This window comes from Typopeltis vanoorti, chromosome 17 (assembly GCF_054136105.1).
Source record: "Typopeltis vanoorti isolate ZY-2024b chromosome 17, IOZ_Tvanoo_1.0, whole genome shotgun sequence".
In the NCBI taxonomy this organism is placed as follows: Eukaryota; Metazoa; Arthropoda; class Arachnida; order Uropygi; family Thelyphonidae; genus Typopeltis; species Typopeltis vanoorti.
Genome location: NC_143565.1, coordinates 89230355 through 89249680, shown reverse-complemented (window position 1 = coordinate 89249680; position 19326 = coordinate 89230355). Strand labels below are relative to the sequence as shown.

Here is a 19326-nt window from a genome sequence, read left to right as displayed (position 1 = left end):
AGACACAATGGAAAGACTTAAAACTCATTTTGCAAGACCTCCTAGATTTTATGGTCTTCCAAAGATTCATAAGATTGACTATCCTCTCCGTCCAATTGTAGATTGTAATGATTCTCCTACTTACCATATAGCCAAATATTTAGCTAAATTATTGAAATCTTACATTGGCAACTCTAATTCTTTTTTAAAGAACTCTTCACATTTCTTAGAAAAATTAAAAAATGTCTCATTACAACCTACAGATCTTATGGTTAGCTTTGATATAGAATCTTTATATATCAATGTACTTCTCAAGGAAACTTTAAAATTACTTGCTGACATCTTTCCTGAAAACATTATAAAACTGTTCGATTTCGTAATACATTCTGGATATTTCGTATGTCAAAAGAAATTTTACAGCCAAGTAGTAGGACCGGCCATGGGAAGTCCTCTTTCTCCTGCTTTAGCCAACTTTTATTTAGAACATTTAGAAAAGTTCTCTTCTCATCTATTTTCCCTCAACCATCCTTTTGAGTAGGATATATAGATGACATCTTTACTATTTGGCCACATAGCAAAAACTCTTTACCTTCTTTTTTAAACAGTATCAATTCCTTGCATCATCATATAAAGTTTACTATGGAAATAGAAGAAAACAACCAGTTATTCTTAAATATTCTTAAATCTACAGTATACAGGAAATCAGCGTTCATAGGTCGTTATATTCTTAAAGAATCAGCCCATCATCCATGTCAAAAAACAGGAATTATAAAATGCCTCATAAGAAGAGCAAAACCTAATCGTTCTACCTTTGATTATCTACAGAAAGAACCTTTTACTATCCAACAACACATGAAACTCAATGGCTTTTCTGAAAAAAGTACTCATCTTCACAATTCTTATAATCCTCCACAAAACAACAAAGTTTCAATACATCGAGTGCCAATTCCTTATATCTCCAGTATTTCAGAACCTATCACAAGAATTTTAAAGAAATATGATTTAACAGCTACTTATTCACCTATTAACAAATTGTCATCTCATTTTCCTTCTCATAAAGACAAACACTCAACTTTATCTCTTCATGGAGTTTATCAAATTCTGTGCAACCGTGATCTATTCTATTTTGGAGAGACTGGACGTTCTCTTGAAAAAAGAATCCAAGAACATCAATCCTCCATTCTTCACAACAAACTTGAAAAGTTTGGATTGGTTCGGTATGGGAGTGAAACTGACCACAACATCCTTTGGTCCAGGACTCGCCTCTTACATAGATCCCATTATAGGTTTGAACGTTTGTTCAAGGAAAGTGTGGAGGCATTGCTCCACATGCCCATTATCTTATACTGCCTCAAAATTTTCCTAATTTTATTGTTCATCCATTTCACTCCAACTTCATTTATCCACTTGACTCTTGATATACAACAGTACTGTATTCCACTGTTCATTATTATTTTCACATGTATTTTACCAAATTACATGCTAATATTTGATAATATTCTAATACGGAGGGCGGTAGTGAGGCAAGCGCTGCAGACGCGATTTGAAGAGCTCCTGATTCAGATAAGTTTTACTAGGAATAATTAAGTATATATGTGCAATTGTTTGAGTAAGAGCGGCTGTAAATGTTGTACGCTACCAGTATTATTAGTGTGGGGGATTTTTCTTGCCTAAACTAAAATACGAAATCGTTATTATTAGACCTAGTAACCTGCAGAGAGGAAAAAAAATGGCGGCATTGTCATTCCATGATTTTAATTTAGATTTCAGTCATTTCGTTAAGTGTGAGGTCTGTTATATGTAATCGTTCGATTATATAAATGATTTCTGGATGTTTAGAGCAGATGGAAGAAGGGTGTGTGCGAAGTGTGATCTGAATGAGAAACTGATGAATGCAAATATGAAATTGATGACAGAAAGTGTTAGTACCCATTGTGTCGCAAGCGCACGTTTGAAAGAGAAGGATGGTGCGAAACAGAGGCGAAAAAATGTTAAAAAATCAGGAAAAATGAAAAAGAGCGATTTGAAAACCGTGACGGATGTTAAAAGGGACAAAAGTGAGGCGGAAAGAAACGAAATTGAGAGAATGAATGAAAGTAGTAGAAATGATGCAGAAATCGCAAGTGAAAAAAATCGAAAGAATAAATAATAGCAAAAAAAAGAATTAATGATGGCGAATGTTGGACTGAAAGTACTGAACCAAAGAAAGATGAATGACAGTAAAAGTGAGAAGAATGATAGCGAAAGTTGGACTCATTTTAGTCCGAAAGTACGGAAACAAAGAAAGAGAAACGAGAGTGAAAGTGACAAGAATGATAGTGAAAGTTGGACATATGTTGGACCGAAAGTATAGAAACAAAGAAGGATGAATGAGAGGGAAAGGGGGTCGAGAGTTAGAAAGTTAGAAAGATTTAATGATAGAGTGAATGTGTCGCGAGATTCGGAAGGTGAATTGGATTGGATGTGGCAAGAAATGAAACTGATGCGGAATGAAATTAAGAGAATTCAGGTCAAAACTATTAAAATAAATCATGATGACATGAAACAGTTAACAAAAGATGAGTGAGTGGCATTGCATGGTGACTACATTATTAAGGGTGTGCTAGAGGATAAAATGCACAAGGTACGTTTTCCAGGTGGCAAAATGAGTAGAGTGATTGAGGCATTGGATATGAGGCGGGAGCGAGCAAAAGAGTTAATTGTCAAAATGTCAAAATAAATGTCAGGAGACTGCTTGGAAAGATAAAAGAGAATAGTGTGAGAGGAAGGGTAGTCAGTGTGTTGCCTAGGTATGATTGTGGTGAAATGAGGCGGAGAGCAAGGATTATGAATGATATTCTTGCTGAAATGTGTGAGGAGATGGGAGTACAGTTTGTTAATGTGTGGAATGAGTTTGAGGGACGAAGTGAGCTGTATAGGAGCGATGGACTGCATTTCAGTGGTTATGGTGTGAATCGCTTGGAGAGACTGCTGCTGGAAGGTAGAGAAGTGAATAGAGAGAATGAATCAGATCGAGAGGGTAGTGATGTGGAAGAGCAGGAGAGTAAGACAGGAGAGATTGAAGAAGTGGATATGAATGGGGAAGTGAGTGGTATGAGTATAGAAAATGAGAGAATAGGTGTGCAAGAGGAGCAGGGAAATGGGGAGGCTCAGAGTGGACAGGGGTACACAGTGTGAGAAAGGTGGATACGCCAAGAGGAGGTGAGAGCATGTGTAGGCAGGAAAGAAATGGGATCAAGAAGAAACACATGGAATTGCAAAGGGTTCTAAAATGAAGAAGCAGAAAGGGAAATGGCCCCAGTCCAGCATGGAGAGATCACAACAAGTGAGTGGTATCAGTGGAACTAGCTGTAGATCCAGAAATGAGCTGTTGTGTTTGTATACCAATGCTAGAAGTATAAGAAACATGGTGGATGAAATGGTCGCACTAATTGCATCTGTTCACCCAAAGATTGTCGGAATAAGTGAGACACAGTTAGATGAGGACGACATCCTGACAGGAATAGAGATGGAAAGGTATAATGTGTTTCATGAGGATAGAAGGGGTAAAAAGGGAGGGGGGAGTGCTATTGATAATTGAGAAAGTGTTATGTCCATACAAGGTAGGGATGTAAGAAAGAAATAGGGCCAGTGGTTTTGAGGCAGTATGGTGTGAGATAGAGGTGAATAGAATCAAATACTTGGTGGGATGTTGTTATAGACCTGGTAATGTGGATGGTGGTGATAGTGAAATGTATAGTCAAATAAGCCAAGCAAATAAGAAAAGGGTGATCATTATGGGTGCTTTTAATTATGGCAATATAGACTGGAATGAAGAGATAGCAACTGGAAGTAAAGAAAATGAGTTTCTTGAGTTTTTGAGGGATAACTACCTCAGACAGTATGTAACAGAGGGCATACGAGGATTAAGGGTCTTGGATTTGGTCATCTCATCGGAGGATGTAATTATAAATGAGGTGTCAAATCATCCACCAATTGGTGAAAGTGACCATGAGGTATTTACCTGGGTGGTTGCCAGCAGTGCAAGGACCCCTGTGAAAAAAGGGTATATGTGGAACTACCAGGAGGGGGGGGGGGGGGTGATTATGAAGAGCTCAGGAGACAGCTTGCAGGTGTAGCATGGAATGAGGAGTTAGCTGGAAAAGAGATCGATGCAGTTTGGGGTATTTTCAAGAATTATTTAGTAGATGCAATGTCTAAATGTATACCACGGGTGAGAAGGTTAAATAAGGTAGGTGTGAGATGGATGAATAAAGAGATTAAGCATGCGATACAGAGAAAAAGGGCATTGTGGAGGCAGCATAAGAGAAGTGGAAGTAACCAATTTCATGAGGTCTACAAGGACCAGGCAAGGAGGGTGACTTGGTTGATGAGAGTAGCTAAAGAGAGGAATGAACAGCAGTTAGCTAATGAAACCAAAAATAATCCTAGGGAATTCTTTCGATATGTAGCCAGCAAAAGAAAGAATGATTACGGAAGGATGACATTGATTGGAGGAAATGGTATAAAGACAGCTGATGCAGAATGTGTGGTGGAGATACTTAATGAGAAGTTCATAAAGATCTTTCAATCTTGTGAATGTGACTTCATGGAGAGATTGAGAGCAGTTGATTATGGGGAGGAGAGACTGACTGTAAGTGAGCAAGAGGTGTTTGGGGAGTTGAGTAAACTAGATGTAAATAAGGCTGTGGGACTTGATAATATATCACTGCATATTCTGAAGGAATGTGCCAGAGAGTTGACAACTGCCTTGACATATTTTTTTAATACGAGTCTTGCACTTAGTCAAGTTCCTAAAGAGTGGAAGGAGGGCAAGATTGTGCCACTTCATAAAGGAGGTGATCAAACTCAAGCATCAAACTATAGCCCTATCTCTGTGTCAGTTGTTGTGGTTAAGTTGTTAGAGAAGCTTGTGAGAACTAGGATTCAGAGTTGGGTTGACAACAATGGTATAATCTTTGATGGACAGCATGGATTTGCTAAAGGGAGGTCATGTTTTAGTAATCTACTTACTTATTACAATAAAGTGACTGCTTCCTTGGACAGAGGAGAAGGATACACAGTAATATACTTGGATTTCGCAAAAGCTTTTGATAGAGTACCTCATGATAAGTTGACAGTCAAACTAGAGCAGATGGGGTTGGATATTAGATTAGTGCATTGGATTGGAGACTGGCTATCTGATAGGTATCAACAAGTTGTGTATGGGGGTGCGATATCCAGGAAAAGGAAGGTCACTGGTGGAGTGCCTCAGGAGGTCTGTTTTAGGGCCATTACTATTTAACTTGTATATTAATGATATTGGTGAGGGTTTGGATGGAGATATTCAGTTGTTTGCAGATGATGCAAAGTTGGGGCGAACCATAAAGAGTAGTGAAGATGTTGTGGCCTTGCAAGAGGACTTGAATAGATTGAGTGATTGGGCAAGCAGATGGGGATGTGAGTTCAATGTTGCAAAATGTAAGGTTTTAAAATTTGGAAAACAAAGATGGGATGCAGAATTTATGCTTGGTGAGAGTATATTGTTGGAAGTGGAGGAAATAAGAGATCTGGTGGTGATAGTGGATAAGGATCTAAAATTTAGGGAACACATCGCCAAAATTGTGAAGACAACACAAAGACTTCTAGGAATGATGTGGAGGACATTGACGTGTTGAAGTAGGGAGGTTCTTGTTCCATTATATAAGGCTTTGATTAGGCCACACATGGAGTATTGTTCCCAGATTTGGTCATCGGGTTTTCAGAAGGATGAAGAGATGTTGGAAAGGGTCTAAAGGCGACTGACTAAGGTAGTTTCTGACCTCTGGAATGTTGAGTATGAGGAAAGATTGAGAAGATGTAATTTGCAGAGTCTGGTGAAGAGAAGGAAGAGGGGAGATATGATAGAGACCTACAAGTTGCTAAGGGGTTGTTATAAGATCAATAGTGGAGAAGTTCTACAGAGAGTAGTGGGAGATCAGGGGAGAACCAGAGGTCATCCCTTGAAACTGTATAAAGAGGGTGTGAGTAGGGGAGTGAGAGGCAGGTTTTTTATCGTGCAGAGTTGTGAATGATTGGAATGCCTTGCCTGAGAGTGTGGTGTCTGCGAGATGTTTGAGTGTGTTTAAGACACGGTACAATGAGATATGTGTGTGTGTGTGATAAAAGGATCTTCCAGATGAGTCTTTGACTCCAGAGGTCTTGTTTAATAATAATAATAATAATAATAATAATAATAATAATAATAATAATAATAATAATAATATTTTCTTTACTTTTGAAATCCATCATTCTATGATACAGTTACAAGTTGATTAGGAGGTTTCTATAATCCCTTATCCTATACTTCCACATATCCATTTAAAAAAGTATATGATAAATAAAATAATAATAATAATAAACTTCACCTACCAAATTAGAACCAATATTCACTCTCGTAAACTGGATCAACACACAATACTTGAAAGCTATAACTAAGTCTATGAGTCTAAAACCTTGCATTGATTCTATCACATGCATCTAGAACAGATAGATTATCAAAGAAAAGAGAAACGTATGTGGAATTATAATGCAGGTGATCATAATAGTATTAGATATCAACTTGGGGCATTTCCATGGAGGGCGGAATTGGAAGGCCAGGATATCATTAGTACTTGGAAAATTGTGAAGAAATATTTGTTAGCATCAATAGTAAACTGTATTCTACGAGTGAGGAAAAGGACACAATTTGGTGTAAATTGGATGATAAACAATATCAAACAGGAGCTGCAGGTGAAAAATAGGTTATTAAAGAGATATAAGGAGACAGGTGAAGAGAAGATGCATGAAGAATATAAGACACAGGCCAGAAGAGTGACTAGTATGGTAAGGGAGACAAAACTGAAATATGAGAAGAGATTGGCACTAAGATCCAAAGAAAATCCTAGGGTATTTTTAAGCTATGTGCCCAGTAGGAGGAGAAATGATTCTGGAAGAATGAGATTGTGAGATAACAATGGGAATAGAGTGACTGATGCAGAAGACATAGTGAAGTTGTTAAATAAATAGTTTATTGGACTATATTTCATCCTGGAGAAGTAAGTTTTAATATTAGAAGGATAAGGCAGGTTCGAGGTATAGAGGAGAGTGATTGCTCCAAATACTGAGTATCCTAGATATCACTAAAGCTGTGGGAATGGATGGTATTTTGCCACAGGTTTTGAGAGAATGTACTAAAGAACTGACAGCTGTGTTGACCTGGCTTTTCAATGAAAGTCTGGGTAGGAAAGGTACTCAAGGAATGGAAGGAAGGTAAGATAGTGCCATTGCATAAGAGCTGTAGCAGACTGGATATGTCTAACTATAGGCCAGTTTGTGTTTCATCAGTAGTTGTTAAGATCTTGGAGAAATTAGTGAGGGACCACATACAGCGTTGTGCAGATAAGGGTAATTCGATGAGTCTAAAGATTCCTTGGAGTCGCCTGTAATAATAATAATAATAATAATAATAATAAGGGTAATGTTATCTGTGAGAGACAACACGGATTTGTTAAGGGGTGCTCTTGCTATAGTAATATAATTGCCTTTTATAATAAAGTGACAAGAGCAGTTGATGAGGGAAAGGCATATACTGCCGTTTTTTTTTTTTTTTTTTTTTTTTTTTTTTTTTTTTTTTTTTTGCTAAAGCATTTCACAGGTTGCCACATGATAAGATGATATTTAATTTACAGCACATGGGTTTAGATGTCAGGTTAGTCAACTGGATTCAGGATTGGCTGTCTGATAGGTATCAGAGAGTTGTATATGGTGGGAAAATATCAAGGAGGCAGAAGGTTACAAGTAGGGTCCTCCCACAGGGCTCAGTACTGGGACCTGTATTGTTTAACCTTTATATCAATGACAGTGTCAATGGATTGCAGGGGGATATTCAGTTGTTTGTAGATGATGTAAAGCTGGTAAGGGTTATTAGTAATAGTGCAGATGCAGCAGCCCTGCAAGAGGATCTGAATAAACTAGACAGATTGGCAAATGAAATGGGGGGTGTTAGTTTAATGCAGCAAAATGCAAAATGTTGACGTTTGGGATACATCGATAGGAGTCTGCATACTCCATTGCAGGAGCTGTACTGGATGAAATAGAGGGAGACAAGACATCTATGGGTGATGATTGATAGAAAATTGAAATTCAGGGAACATATTGCAAAGGTGGTGAAGGTAACCCAAAGGATTGCTGCAATACTGAGAAGTGGTGAGAGCAAGAACGGTCAATGAGTTCAAGGAATGGTATGATAGACTTTGAGTTTCCTAGGAAAGACCTCCCACAATGAGTCTTTTGACTACATGGAGGCATGAATAATAATAATAATATTTTTAAAAAAATTCACTGTATTTTATTCTATGTGAATTCCTCTTTTTCTACTCCATATTTCTAATTAAAATCTCACATTCGAATCCCTTCATTTTATTTAAATGCTATATAAAGCACTAGTCGGACCGTATTTTGACTATTGTGCTCAGATTTGGTCATCTTAACACTGTGATGCGGAAACATTGGAGAAGGGTCCAGAGATAAGTGACTAAGTCAATATCAACCATCTGAAATGTTAGGTATGTAGAGAGAGAGAGAGAGAGAGAGAGAGAGAGGGGGGGGGTTAAAGGAATGTAAATTAGAGTTTAATGGATAGAAGGAAAATAGGTGATACAATAGAGATGTTTCAATTGGTTATGGCATTTCATCAGATTAGTCCGCATGGTTAGCCTAGTGGCTTTGCGCTTCACAACCATATGCCTGGGGAAGGAGTGTCCTAGGTTCGATTCCTGTCACTGACGTGAGGAGCTAAAGGCTCTTCCTCAGCCATAGCCAAGTTAGCCGGTCTTGGGCATGAACAGCAGGGTTTTTTCTGCCAGTTTATCTGCGGTTTTTCATCCCGCAAGCAGACAAATTGGCCTCGTGAACACACAGGGATACAGCCAGGAATACTTACAGGCATAGGGGTGAGCATCCTATTCTCGTACTTTGGTTATGAAATCCAAGCATGCTTGGAAGGTTGTGGGCCTTAAAGGCCTGTTAAAGTCATTGGGATAGGATAGACAGATTTCATCAGATTAGTACAGGGGATTATAAAAGAGTAGAAGGAGAGAGAAGAAGAACCAGTAAATATATCCTTGGAAGTTGTGTAAGGGTGTGTTGAAGAAGGGTGTAGGGAGTTAGTTTTTTACATAGAGAATTTTGTACCTGAATATGTTGTGAGTGCAGAGAGTGTTAAGGATCTCAAGGTTCAGTATGATGAATATGCTGCCAGTTGAATAAACCTTTTAAGACGATGAGTCTGTTGATTCCATGGAGAGTGTGATGATAATAAAATATAATTATTATTACCATGGTATTAAGAGGTGCTTCCTACATCAAGTAAGAGGTCCTACCATCAAGCACAATACCCAAAATGTAATTTAATATTGCCCACTAGTTCTGAATTGATCACATACTTAGGTAATTCGACTAGCCAGCCACTCTCCAAGCAAAAAATCTTGTTCCTTGCTTCTTTGCTCACACCATCTGTATACAATTTCTGGTGAAGGCTCTTTTTTTCTACCTTTGTTTACCTTCACTCTGAACACTCTCTTCAGCACTGACTTGGTATAAACATATCATAAACTTATATCTAACTAATATCACCCTCCTTCTTATCCACCAGACTCCACAGAGGTATGAACTATCCACAAGTGTCAACCTGCCAGAATTGTTCTTTCTCTTGCTTGCCATATAGCAGAAAAATTCTCTTGAGTTTACCTTGGCATGACCAGCCAATCTCCTCTCATACTGCATCTTTTCTTTCTTTACCATGCTCATCACCTTTTTTAGCCTGCACTTTATACGCTTCATGAATCCAATCACCAGCAACCATCTTGTACCTCCTCCATAGCATTTCTTTTCCAACACGGCTTGCTTGATTTCAATGTTCATCCATTTCACATCTATTCTATTTATTCGCTTAATTCTTGGTATGCTTTTATATATGGCTTGTGTCAGACACTACCTTTTGAATTTCCATGCACTGTCAATATCTTTTCTGCTCAGCTCATTGTACTGATGTTAGCTGACTACAGAGCTTCCTATAATCACCTGCTTTATACTTCCAAATATGTCCATTTTTGGCAGTAACCTTTTCTTGTTTCACCACTTCCCAAAAAACAAGCACCTCATGATCACTCTCACCAACTGATGGAAGGGTCCATACCTCATTAACAACTACATCTTGTGAAGTTATCACCAAATCCAAAACATTAAAACCTTCAGTCACACGTTGCTTAAAATATTTATCTCTCAGAAATTCAACAGATTCACACTCCTTGTTTCCATACACCATCTCCTCCTTCCATTCTATATTTCCGTATTCCTGTAATTAAAGTATCCCCTCAGGATCACCATCTTTTTATATTACCAACCAGTGTGCCTAAACATTTCACAATCAGTATTCTCTAAATTCCCTGGTCTATAAGGATAGCATATTATCAGATATACTAGCATGTAAATTTCAACTTCACACCACAGAAATTCAAAATCTCTGCATTCACTATCAACTTCCACACTTTGTGGATACAATTCCTCTGCAATCATTAACAGCACTTCTCCTCCTCTTTTCAGATATCATTCTGGAAAACTATATGTACTTCCATTCTATTCCTGACATCACATCCTCCTCAGACAACTAAGTTTCACTTATTCCAATTATCTTTGGGCATTCTGACTCAATCAATGCAACAAACTCAGCTCTCTTGTTTTGAATTCTTCTTAGATTTGTGTATAAACATAATCCCTCTGTCTTTAAGGCCATTCTACAAACACCAACAATCTCTATTCTCACTGCTATACCACACCTCTCTCTTCAATCTGACCAATCCCATTTTCCTGATCCTGACTCTGATTTTTTATTCATAATTATAACAATTATCTTAGTCAAAATTCTCTGAATCTTTCCAAATTTCTTCATCTCATTTACTGGGTAAACGAATTTGTGCATATTAATCAAAACCTCGAACAAGGACTTGTATAGTGAAATTGTAACCTCTTTATTTCTACATGGTGACAATATTATTTCTACATATTGTTAATATTTACATTAATTACAATGTCAGGCAGTTCATTAAACTCACCAACCGCAATCGATGCAAAGAACCTGCTCTTTATTAGAAGTTACGAAAGGAAGCTGTGAGCAAGAGAGTGAAGAGTGGTTTCTTTGCATGGAGGGTAGTTGAACCATGGAATGCATTGCCTGATAGAGTGGTGAGAGCAAGAACAGTCAATGAGTTCAAGGAGTGGTATGATAGACTTTGTGTTTCCTAGGAAGGACCTCTCACAATGAGTCTTTTGACTCCATGGAGGCCTGAGTAATAAATAATAATGTGCCTTGTTATACAGCCTCCATGGATGTCTCCTTATTCTATCCCATTCTCCCATTCTATGACAAAATTCATTCCACAATTAACCTAGTAATAACCCTTTATTAACTTAAATGTCTCAATGATATCCCCTCTCTTCCTTCTATTCATGAGGTTTTGCACATGATACTGCTCCGTGTCTTCCTATTCCCACATAACAAAGTCTGCTTTGTTTCTAATATATCTTCATCACCATGAAATCCAGGGGACCAATTCTGAACACAATAATCTATATAATGCCCAATATAGTGGAACCAGGACCTCTTTATTTCTGCATGTTAAGGTCCAACTCATCAATGCCATAATCTGATGTGATGACTTCACAACTTGCACAATGTGATCTGTAAACTTCACATCCTTGTCAACTGCTCCAAGGTCTCTCGTCTCCTCAGCTTCCCTTTCAAGTGTATACTTTGCATCCCATTGATGCCTACCAAATTTCAGAACCACACACTTTGCAAAACATTGAACTGACAGATCCATACTGATGCCCACTCATACCATCTATTCAAGTCCTCCTGTAAGGCCATCTCTCAATTCTCGCATAATCATGAAACAGTTATGTATCACCAGTGAAACACATCCCAAATATAAAAATTAAATAACAATGGTCCAAAAAAAGACAATTGTGGTACACCACTAACTTTCCTCTTCCAGGATATTATCTGCTACACAACTTGCTCATACCTATCTTAGAGCTGGTTGCCTATCCAACTCATCTATCATCCAAAGTCTGTTCCAGTTTAGTTACCAACTTGCAGTGTGGCAATCTATCAAAAGCCTTTGCAAAATCTAAGTTTTTGCAAAGGATTTTGCAAAACTTACATGCGTATACCACTGTATATGCATCTCTCATTCTCTTGTCCAATACACTCAGTACTTTGTTATAGTACATAAACAAGTTGATAAAACAAGATTTCCCCTTTAACAAACCCATGCTGACAGGCACAGAGAATACTTACTAAAATAAAGAGCCAAAGGCTTCATTTTAGCAATGCAAAATTCTCTCTGACGCTTCAAGTTCCCTAGTACTGAGAGTTTTTGCTCTCTTAGGTTTCTGCCTAGTCTCTGACAAAAACCAATGAGTTTGAAACAGCTTTCAGACTAGTGAAACCTCTCAAAATGGACCAAAAGAAGGCAATATATGAGCACTTTTAGCATTCATGCTTTTCCTATTAGGTTCGGCTAGGGCAATTTGTAGTATGGCGGCAGTGTATTCCTGCAAGCTCTCTGGTCAATTTTTACATGAAACTTTTAGTTTCTGTTTTTGGCTATGAATCATGTTGGATTTAATATCCACTTAATTTATATAACAGAGAATACTGTTGTTATCAACACATTTTTTTGTATTCTAGCTCTCACTAACCTTAACTACAATTCCAGATATACATATACTTCTTGCTCGCTCATCAGTATGTCTTCACCCATTTCATTCTCTCCACTTGAACTTCTCTGGATCTCACATGGAGGATGAACCACCTTGATGAAGTGCTCACTGAATACCTTGATTATGTCCTCTACAGCAGTCACTAATCTACTACTTTCATCCATTAACATCATCTTTCATAATCATTCTTTCTTCTCTTGCCACACATGGAATAAACTCACAAATGTTTTTCTTGGCATGATTTCCTAATTTCTGATAGTACTGCACTTTTGCTATCCTTACCAAATGAGTCACTCTCTGGGCCTGCTCTTTATGTTGTTCGTGCAACTGATCATTACCATTATTTATCTTGTGTTGCCTCCAAAGTGCCTCAACTCTTCCAGATTTCATACTTGATACTCTCATTCATCCACTTGCCACATACCTTATTCAGTCTTTTTTTTATCTTTGAAATACATCCAGTCATTGATGTCTTACTGATATCAATATCTGGATCATGTTAATCTGTCTAGATCATCAATGTTAAGTGTCTCTTTGACAGTTCCCAAGCAGCATTTTATTCTTTCCCACTTAACCCCCTCACTCTATTCTTTAACTCCAAGCCGTCTCCTAAGCATCTCATAATCATCAACCTTGTAATTCCACACAGATCATTTTCTCACAGAAATCTGTCCACAATCCAGATGATCACTTCATGATCACTCACCCCAACTGAAGAAATGATCAGATCTAAAATGCTTGTTCTTTGAATGCCCTCCTTTACATACTTCCTAAGATAGTTGTCTCTCAACAACTCAAAAATTTCATTTTCCTTATTCACTTCATTCCAATTTATACTGCCATAATAAAAATCACCCATAATAACACTTTTCCCTTGTACTCTAGCCGAAGTTGCTCATACATTTTTTCTCTACTACAATCTACATTCCCTGGCCCATATTAATATCCAAGTAAATATCTCTTTCTGTCAACCTTCACATTACACTGCTTCAAAACCATTGCTATCGCCTGCTATCATCAGTAGAACTCTCCCCACCTTCTTTTCCTTTCAATAATCACAAAAAACACTGTCCTTCCATTTCTATTCCTGTCAGGTTATCATCCTTATTCAACATGTTTCACTTATTCCACAGTTTTTGAGTGAATAACCTCAATCAGTGAAACAATTTCATTACCCTTATTTCTGTTGCTCCAGGCATTTGTTAATAAACATAGTAATTCACTTTTAGGTCGGTAGCCAGTCCTATCCAAGCCAACTGTTTGTTGAGATTTTCCCACACCTGCCCTTCAGGGGCGAATTCTCCATGCTTGCTATGCTTGCTGCACAAGCTCATTAATTGAGAAAGAAGTAATATTTATTTGTTAATAAATGCATGCATTTATAAGCATTCCATTTAGACTTTTATTTTTGTAGACAGAAGACGTCTTAAGCTCGTGTGGCAATAATTGAGCTTTGCATTGTGTATCAAAGGCCGATGCTTGCTTGTCTAGTCAAAGTTACCTTGGCTTGCTCAGTTGTAGGAGCTTCCAGGTCCTCGCAGCAGCACTGTGATTTCATGTGCATGCATAGCCATTTCATGCCGTCTCACTCTGTTGCTTAAATAACACAGGCCATACGCTGTCAATGTAGCTCTAGTCAGTGAGATTCAGCCAGCCTTTACAAGTGTGAATATTTCTTGGGAAAATTAAGTTACAACCAACTTTTTATGACGATGCAAGACCAGTTCATCACTGCTGCCCTTGCCCAATCACTTTTACAATTGCTTACCCCATATATGTTCTCAGTCTCAACTATCCCATGGTGATCATTCCCATATATACATTCACTACTACCTCCAACATCCACTCTCCCTATGCTCTCACTCCATGTTGACCCCAGCTCCCCCCCCATTTCCCTGTTCCTCTTGCATTCCCATTCATTCTTTCATTCTTTCTTTCTCATCTCTCACCCTATTAATATTTCCATTGCTAAGCACATCAATCTCATTCATTCCACTCTCATGTTCTTTCACTTATGAAGAAGTAATGGATGTAAAAGTAAAGGATGAAACCAATAATATACTTTCTTGGCTTCTTTAATTTATACTATAACCAAGTGAAAAAACTTTCAACTTTCAACAAATGTTAGATATGGTTTAATATTTTGATTTAATATTTACCTTTCACCTTGAGCAGGTGTAATACCATCTGGGCAGCATCCATATGGGTATGTCTGGCAACCACATCCAAGGTAGAACAAACCCAGTGCAGCAGTGATGTTATCTGGACAACATCCAAATTTAGTTGTACTGCAGCAACCAAAATCATTAGCACCTTGAGAAACAGTAACACCATCTGGACAGCATCCAAATATTGTATTAGCACATCCTTCATCTTCCATACCGCAACCTTCATTACCAGGACCTGTGGCAATTGTAATATTATCAGAGCAACAGCCAAAAGTGGTGCTTGAGCAACTAAAACTGTCCTCCTCACAACCTTCATTATTTGGTCCTAGTGCCAATGAAATATTATCAGGACAGCAGCCAAAAGAAGAATTAAAACAGCTTACCAAATATTTCTCACATCCTTCATCATTAGATCCTAATGCAACTGTAATATTATCTGGACAGCAGCCAAAAGTAGTATTTAAACAGTCTGTGATTTCTTCTTCACATCCTTCATCATTAGATCCTAATGCAACTGTAATATTATCTGGACAGCAGCCAAAAGTAGTATTTAAACAGTCTATGATTTCTTCTTCACATCCTTCATCATTAGATCCTAATGCAACTGTAATATTATCTGGACAGCAGCCAAAAGTAGTGTTTAAACAGTCTATGATTTCCTCTTCACATCCTTCATCATTAGATCCTAATGCAACTGTAATATTATCTGGACAGCAGCCAAAAGTAGTGTTTAAACAGTCTATGATTTCCTCTTCACATCCTTCATCATTAGATCCTAATGCAGCTGTAATATTATTTGGACAGCAGCCAAAAGTAGTGTTTAAACAGTCTATGATTTCTTCTTCACATCCTTCATTATTAGATCCCAAGGCAACTGTAATATTATCTGGACAGCAACCAAAAGTAGTGTTTAAACAATCTATGATTTCTTTTTCACATCCTTCATTATTAAATCCCACGGCAACTGTAATATTATCAGGACAGCAACCAAAAGTAGTGTTTAAACAGTCGATGATTTCTTCTTCGCATCCTTCATTATTAGATCCCAAGGCAACTGTAATATTATCAGGACAGCATCCAAAAGTAGTGTTTAAACAGTCTATGATTTCCTCTTCACATCCTTCATTATTAGATCCCAGGGCAACTGTAATATTATCTGGACAGCAGCCAAAAGTAGTGTTTAAACAGTCTATGATTTCTTCTTCACATCCTTCATTATTAGATCCTAATGCAACTGTAATATTATCTGGACAGCAGCCAAAAGTAGTGTTTAAACAGTCTATGATTTCTTCTTCACATCCTTCATCATTAGATCCTAATGCAACTGTAATATTATCTGGACAGCAGCCAAAAGTAGTGTTTAAACAGTCTGTGATTTCTTTTTCACATCCTTCATTATTAGATCCCAGGGCAACTGTAATATTATCAGGACAGCAACCAAAAGTACTGTTTAAGCAGTCTATGATTTCTTCTTCACATCCTTCATTATTAGATCCCAGGGCAACTGTAATATTATCAGGACAGCAACCAAAAGTAGTGTTTAAACAGTCTATGATTTCTTTTTCACATCCTTCATTATTAGATCCCTGGGCAACTGTAATATTATCAGGACAGCAACCAAAAGTAGTGTTTAAACAGTCTATGATTTCTTCTTCACATCCTTCATTATTAGATCCCAGGGCCACTGTAATATTATCAGGACAGCAACCAAAAGTAGTGTTTAAACAATCTATGATTTCTTCTTGACAGCCTGTATTGTCAGGTCCTAAAGCAATTGTAATATTATCAGGACAGCATCCATAAGGAGAATTTGAACAATTTACTATAAGTTCACAACCTTCATTCTTGAAGCCTCTGGCTAAAGTAATGTTATCAGGACAACAACCATACAGAGTGTTCCAACATTCACTTTCTGGTTCACCACTTCCTTCTACTTCACATCCCTCAAACTCTGGTCCACTAGCTAGAGTGAGATTATCTGGACAGCAGCCATAAAGTGTTGCATTACAATCAATAAACTTTGTTGGCACGGTTATCAGTGTAATATTTTCAGGACAACCTGCACTGTTTGGTCCTTCTGCAGGAGTTAAGCCATCCATGCAGCATCCATATAATGATTCAATACAGTCTTCTCCAGATGGCATACCCTCGACACAACCCAAAAAATCTGGACCCTGAGAAACTGACTGATTATCTGGACAGCATCCAAAAGTAGTGTTCAGACACTCCTGAAACATAATATCACATCCAGTCATGTTTTCTCCACTGGCAGCAGTAAATCCATCAGGACAACATCCCCACAATGTGTTATTACAGTTTTGCTCTTCAGGGCATTCTTCACTGTTTGGACCTTTAGCTGGTGTCATTCCATCTGGACAACAGCCATATTTAGTTTCATTGCAGGAACTGACCACAGGGCATCCTTTCCTATTTAAAAATATAAAAAGAAAAAAGAAATAAATAAAAAAGAAAATAAATATATATATATATATATTCTCATTACAGAAGTGAATACTAAACTATGAACACTGCTTCTTAAAAATCATACGTTGCTTTATTATTATTATTATTATTATTCCATTCAACAAGGGCACTGTGGTAACATGTAGTAGCAAGCACACTATTTCAATGCTCCCATTTTTTAAGTTTTAAAGCAGTTTTTTAAGTTGTGAATTAATATTCAAAGTACATCAATGAATTCCATTTGTCAAGCCAAAAATATTGATGTAAAAACCTCAAAGATTGCAGCAAGTAGTGGTCAACCACACAACAGGAGAACAAAGGAAGTCACCATCTTAGCAATCACACCAGCTTTGCCAAAACCAGAAAGAAGATGAAGTACTATGAATGCCAAGAAGACTTAATAGGGGGAAGAAAATCACTAATATGCAGCAACCATGAGAGAAATATGCACTTTCTCTGCTCGGGATTGTCAGAGGGCTACATAGCAGCAAAAATTTAATGTGAAGCATGACAAGTGGAAGTGCCCACACTGTAGGGAAAACAAAGTGATGTCACCTTTATTGGCAGGCAGGAAACAGCCAATGCAACAAACAACAGCAAGCAGTAAACAGCCAATGCAGTAAACAATAGCAGGTGCCAAACTGCCAATGCAGCAACAAACAGCACAAGGAGTATAATAATGGAAACTGAGGTGAGCCCATTTTGAATCTATTACTAAAAAATAGAAAACTTAAAGGATTGCTTAATCATATTTATTTGAGAACTATTTGAAAAACATACTTCACAAATTACAGAAAAATTTAACCAGTATGATGAGTTTATTAAATTTAATAACAGTTCTGTAGAAGTACTGCTGACAGTTAGAGAAATTAAAAACAGCATAAAAGTGCTAATGGAAAGACAGCATAACTTAATTAAAGAGACTATCGAACTACAACAATAAATAAATTTTCTAAAACTACATTACAAACTCCTAAACCAACAATAGCATAGAAGTGATCTCCTCATAGATGGTCATCCAGAAATTGCATCGACTGAACATTTAAGAGACAAGGCAGTTTCTGGAAGACCATCTATGAGATCATTTTAGCCAGAGCCTGCGGGATAAAAAAAATCAGTGGCCAAGGATCTGAATGGAACTCACGACCATACCCGAATCTCCTGTTCAAGTACTTAACAACATATTATCAGAAACTATTCTACCATATAAAGAAAGTAAAAATAGGAAAAAATTACCCATTTATATAGAGAGAGCAAAATAACCCTTAAAAAGAAACAAGATGCAAAGCCAATCCAAATAAAATCCTTAGAAGTTTATTTTGTACTTGGTTAGACTATAATAAATTTAGTTTAATCCTTTATCCAAGTGAAAGCAAAGAAAGTTTGCACCTGAAAATATCTTCAGGACTGAGGTAAGGTGGTACTTCACTTGGCAACTCATAGCAAAGGTGGACTAAGCTCCCATTACTCCTTGTCTCAGTATCTCCCATAATACAAAGCACATCTCCTTGCGGACATATATACTGCTATGCATTAGGGGAAGGGCCACTACCCAGACCGGTTGCTACCTTTATCGAATCTCGTCAGTGGGAGGCAGACCAGAGTGGTGATACTAAGGCTTCCCTAAATTTATTAAAATCCTTAGAAGGCTGTCACATTAAAAAGAACACTAATGAGTCTTAAAGAAGGGAACAACATACCAACCCACATGAACGCAGACCACCAAACAGATCTAATTACCCAGAAATATGATAGCTGCCTCATTCTAAACTCAATAACTGAATAACTGAATGGAAACAAGAGACTGGCCAAAAAAAAAAAAAAAAAAAGGACTATCCATTCTCCATATCAACATCAGCAGCAGAGCATTCAAATATGCTGGTTGATTCTGTAAGCTTATCTGAAGGAAGATATAGACAACAGAGATATATAC

At 37.5% G+C, this 19326-nt stretch overlaps 1 protein-coding gene across 5 annotated transcripts in view; it reads right to left on the bottom strand.

Moving 5' to 3' along the window:
- Positions 1 to 19326, bottom strand: part of LOC150097613 (papilin-like) — a 1184257-nt gene that overhangs the window by 505738 nt on the left and 659193 nt on the right. For all 5 annotated transcript variants that reach the window (XM_090407770.1, XM_090407771.1, XM_090407772.1 and 2 more), the window contains one exon: positions 14922 to 17357. In XM_090407770.1, the coding sequence (XP_090263896.1) occupies positions 14922 to 17357 (2436 nt within the window). The remainder of the gene's footprint in view (positions 1 to 14921; positions 17358 to 19326) is intronic.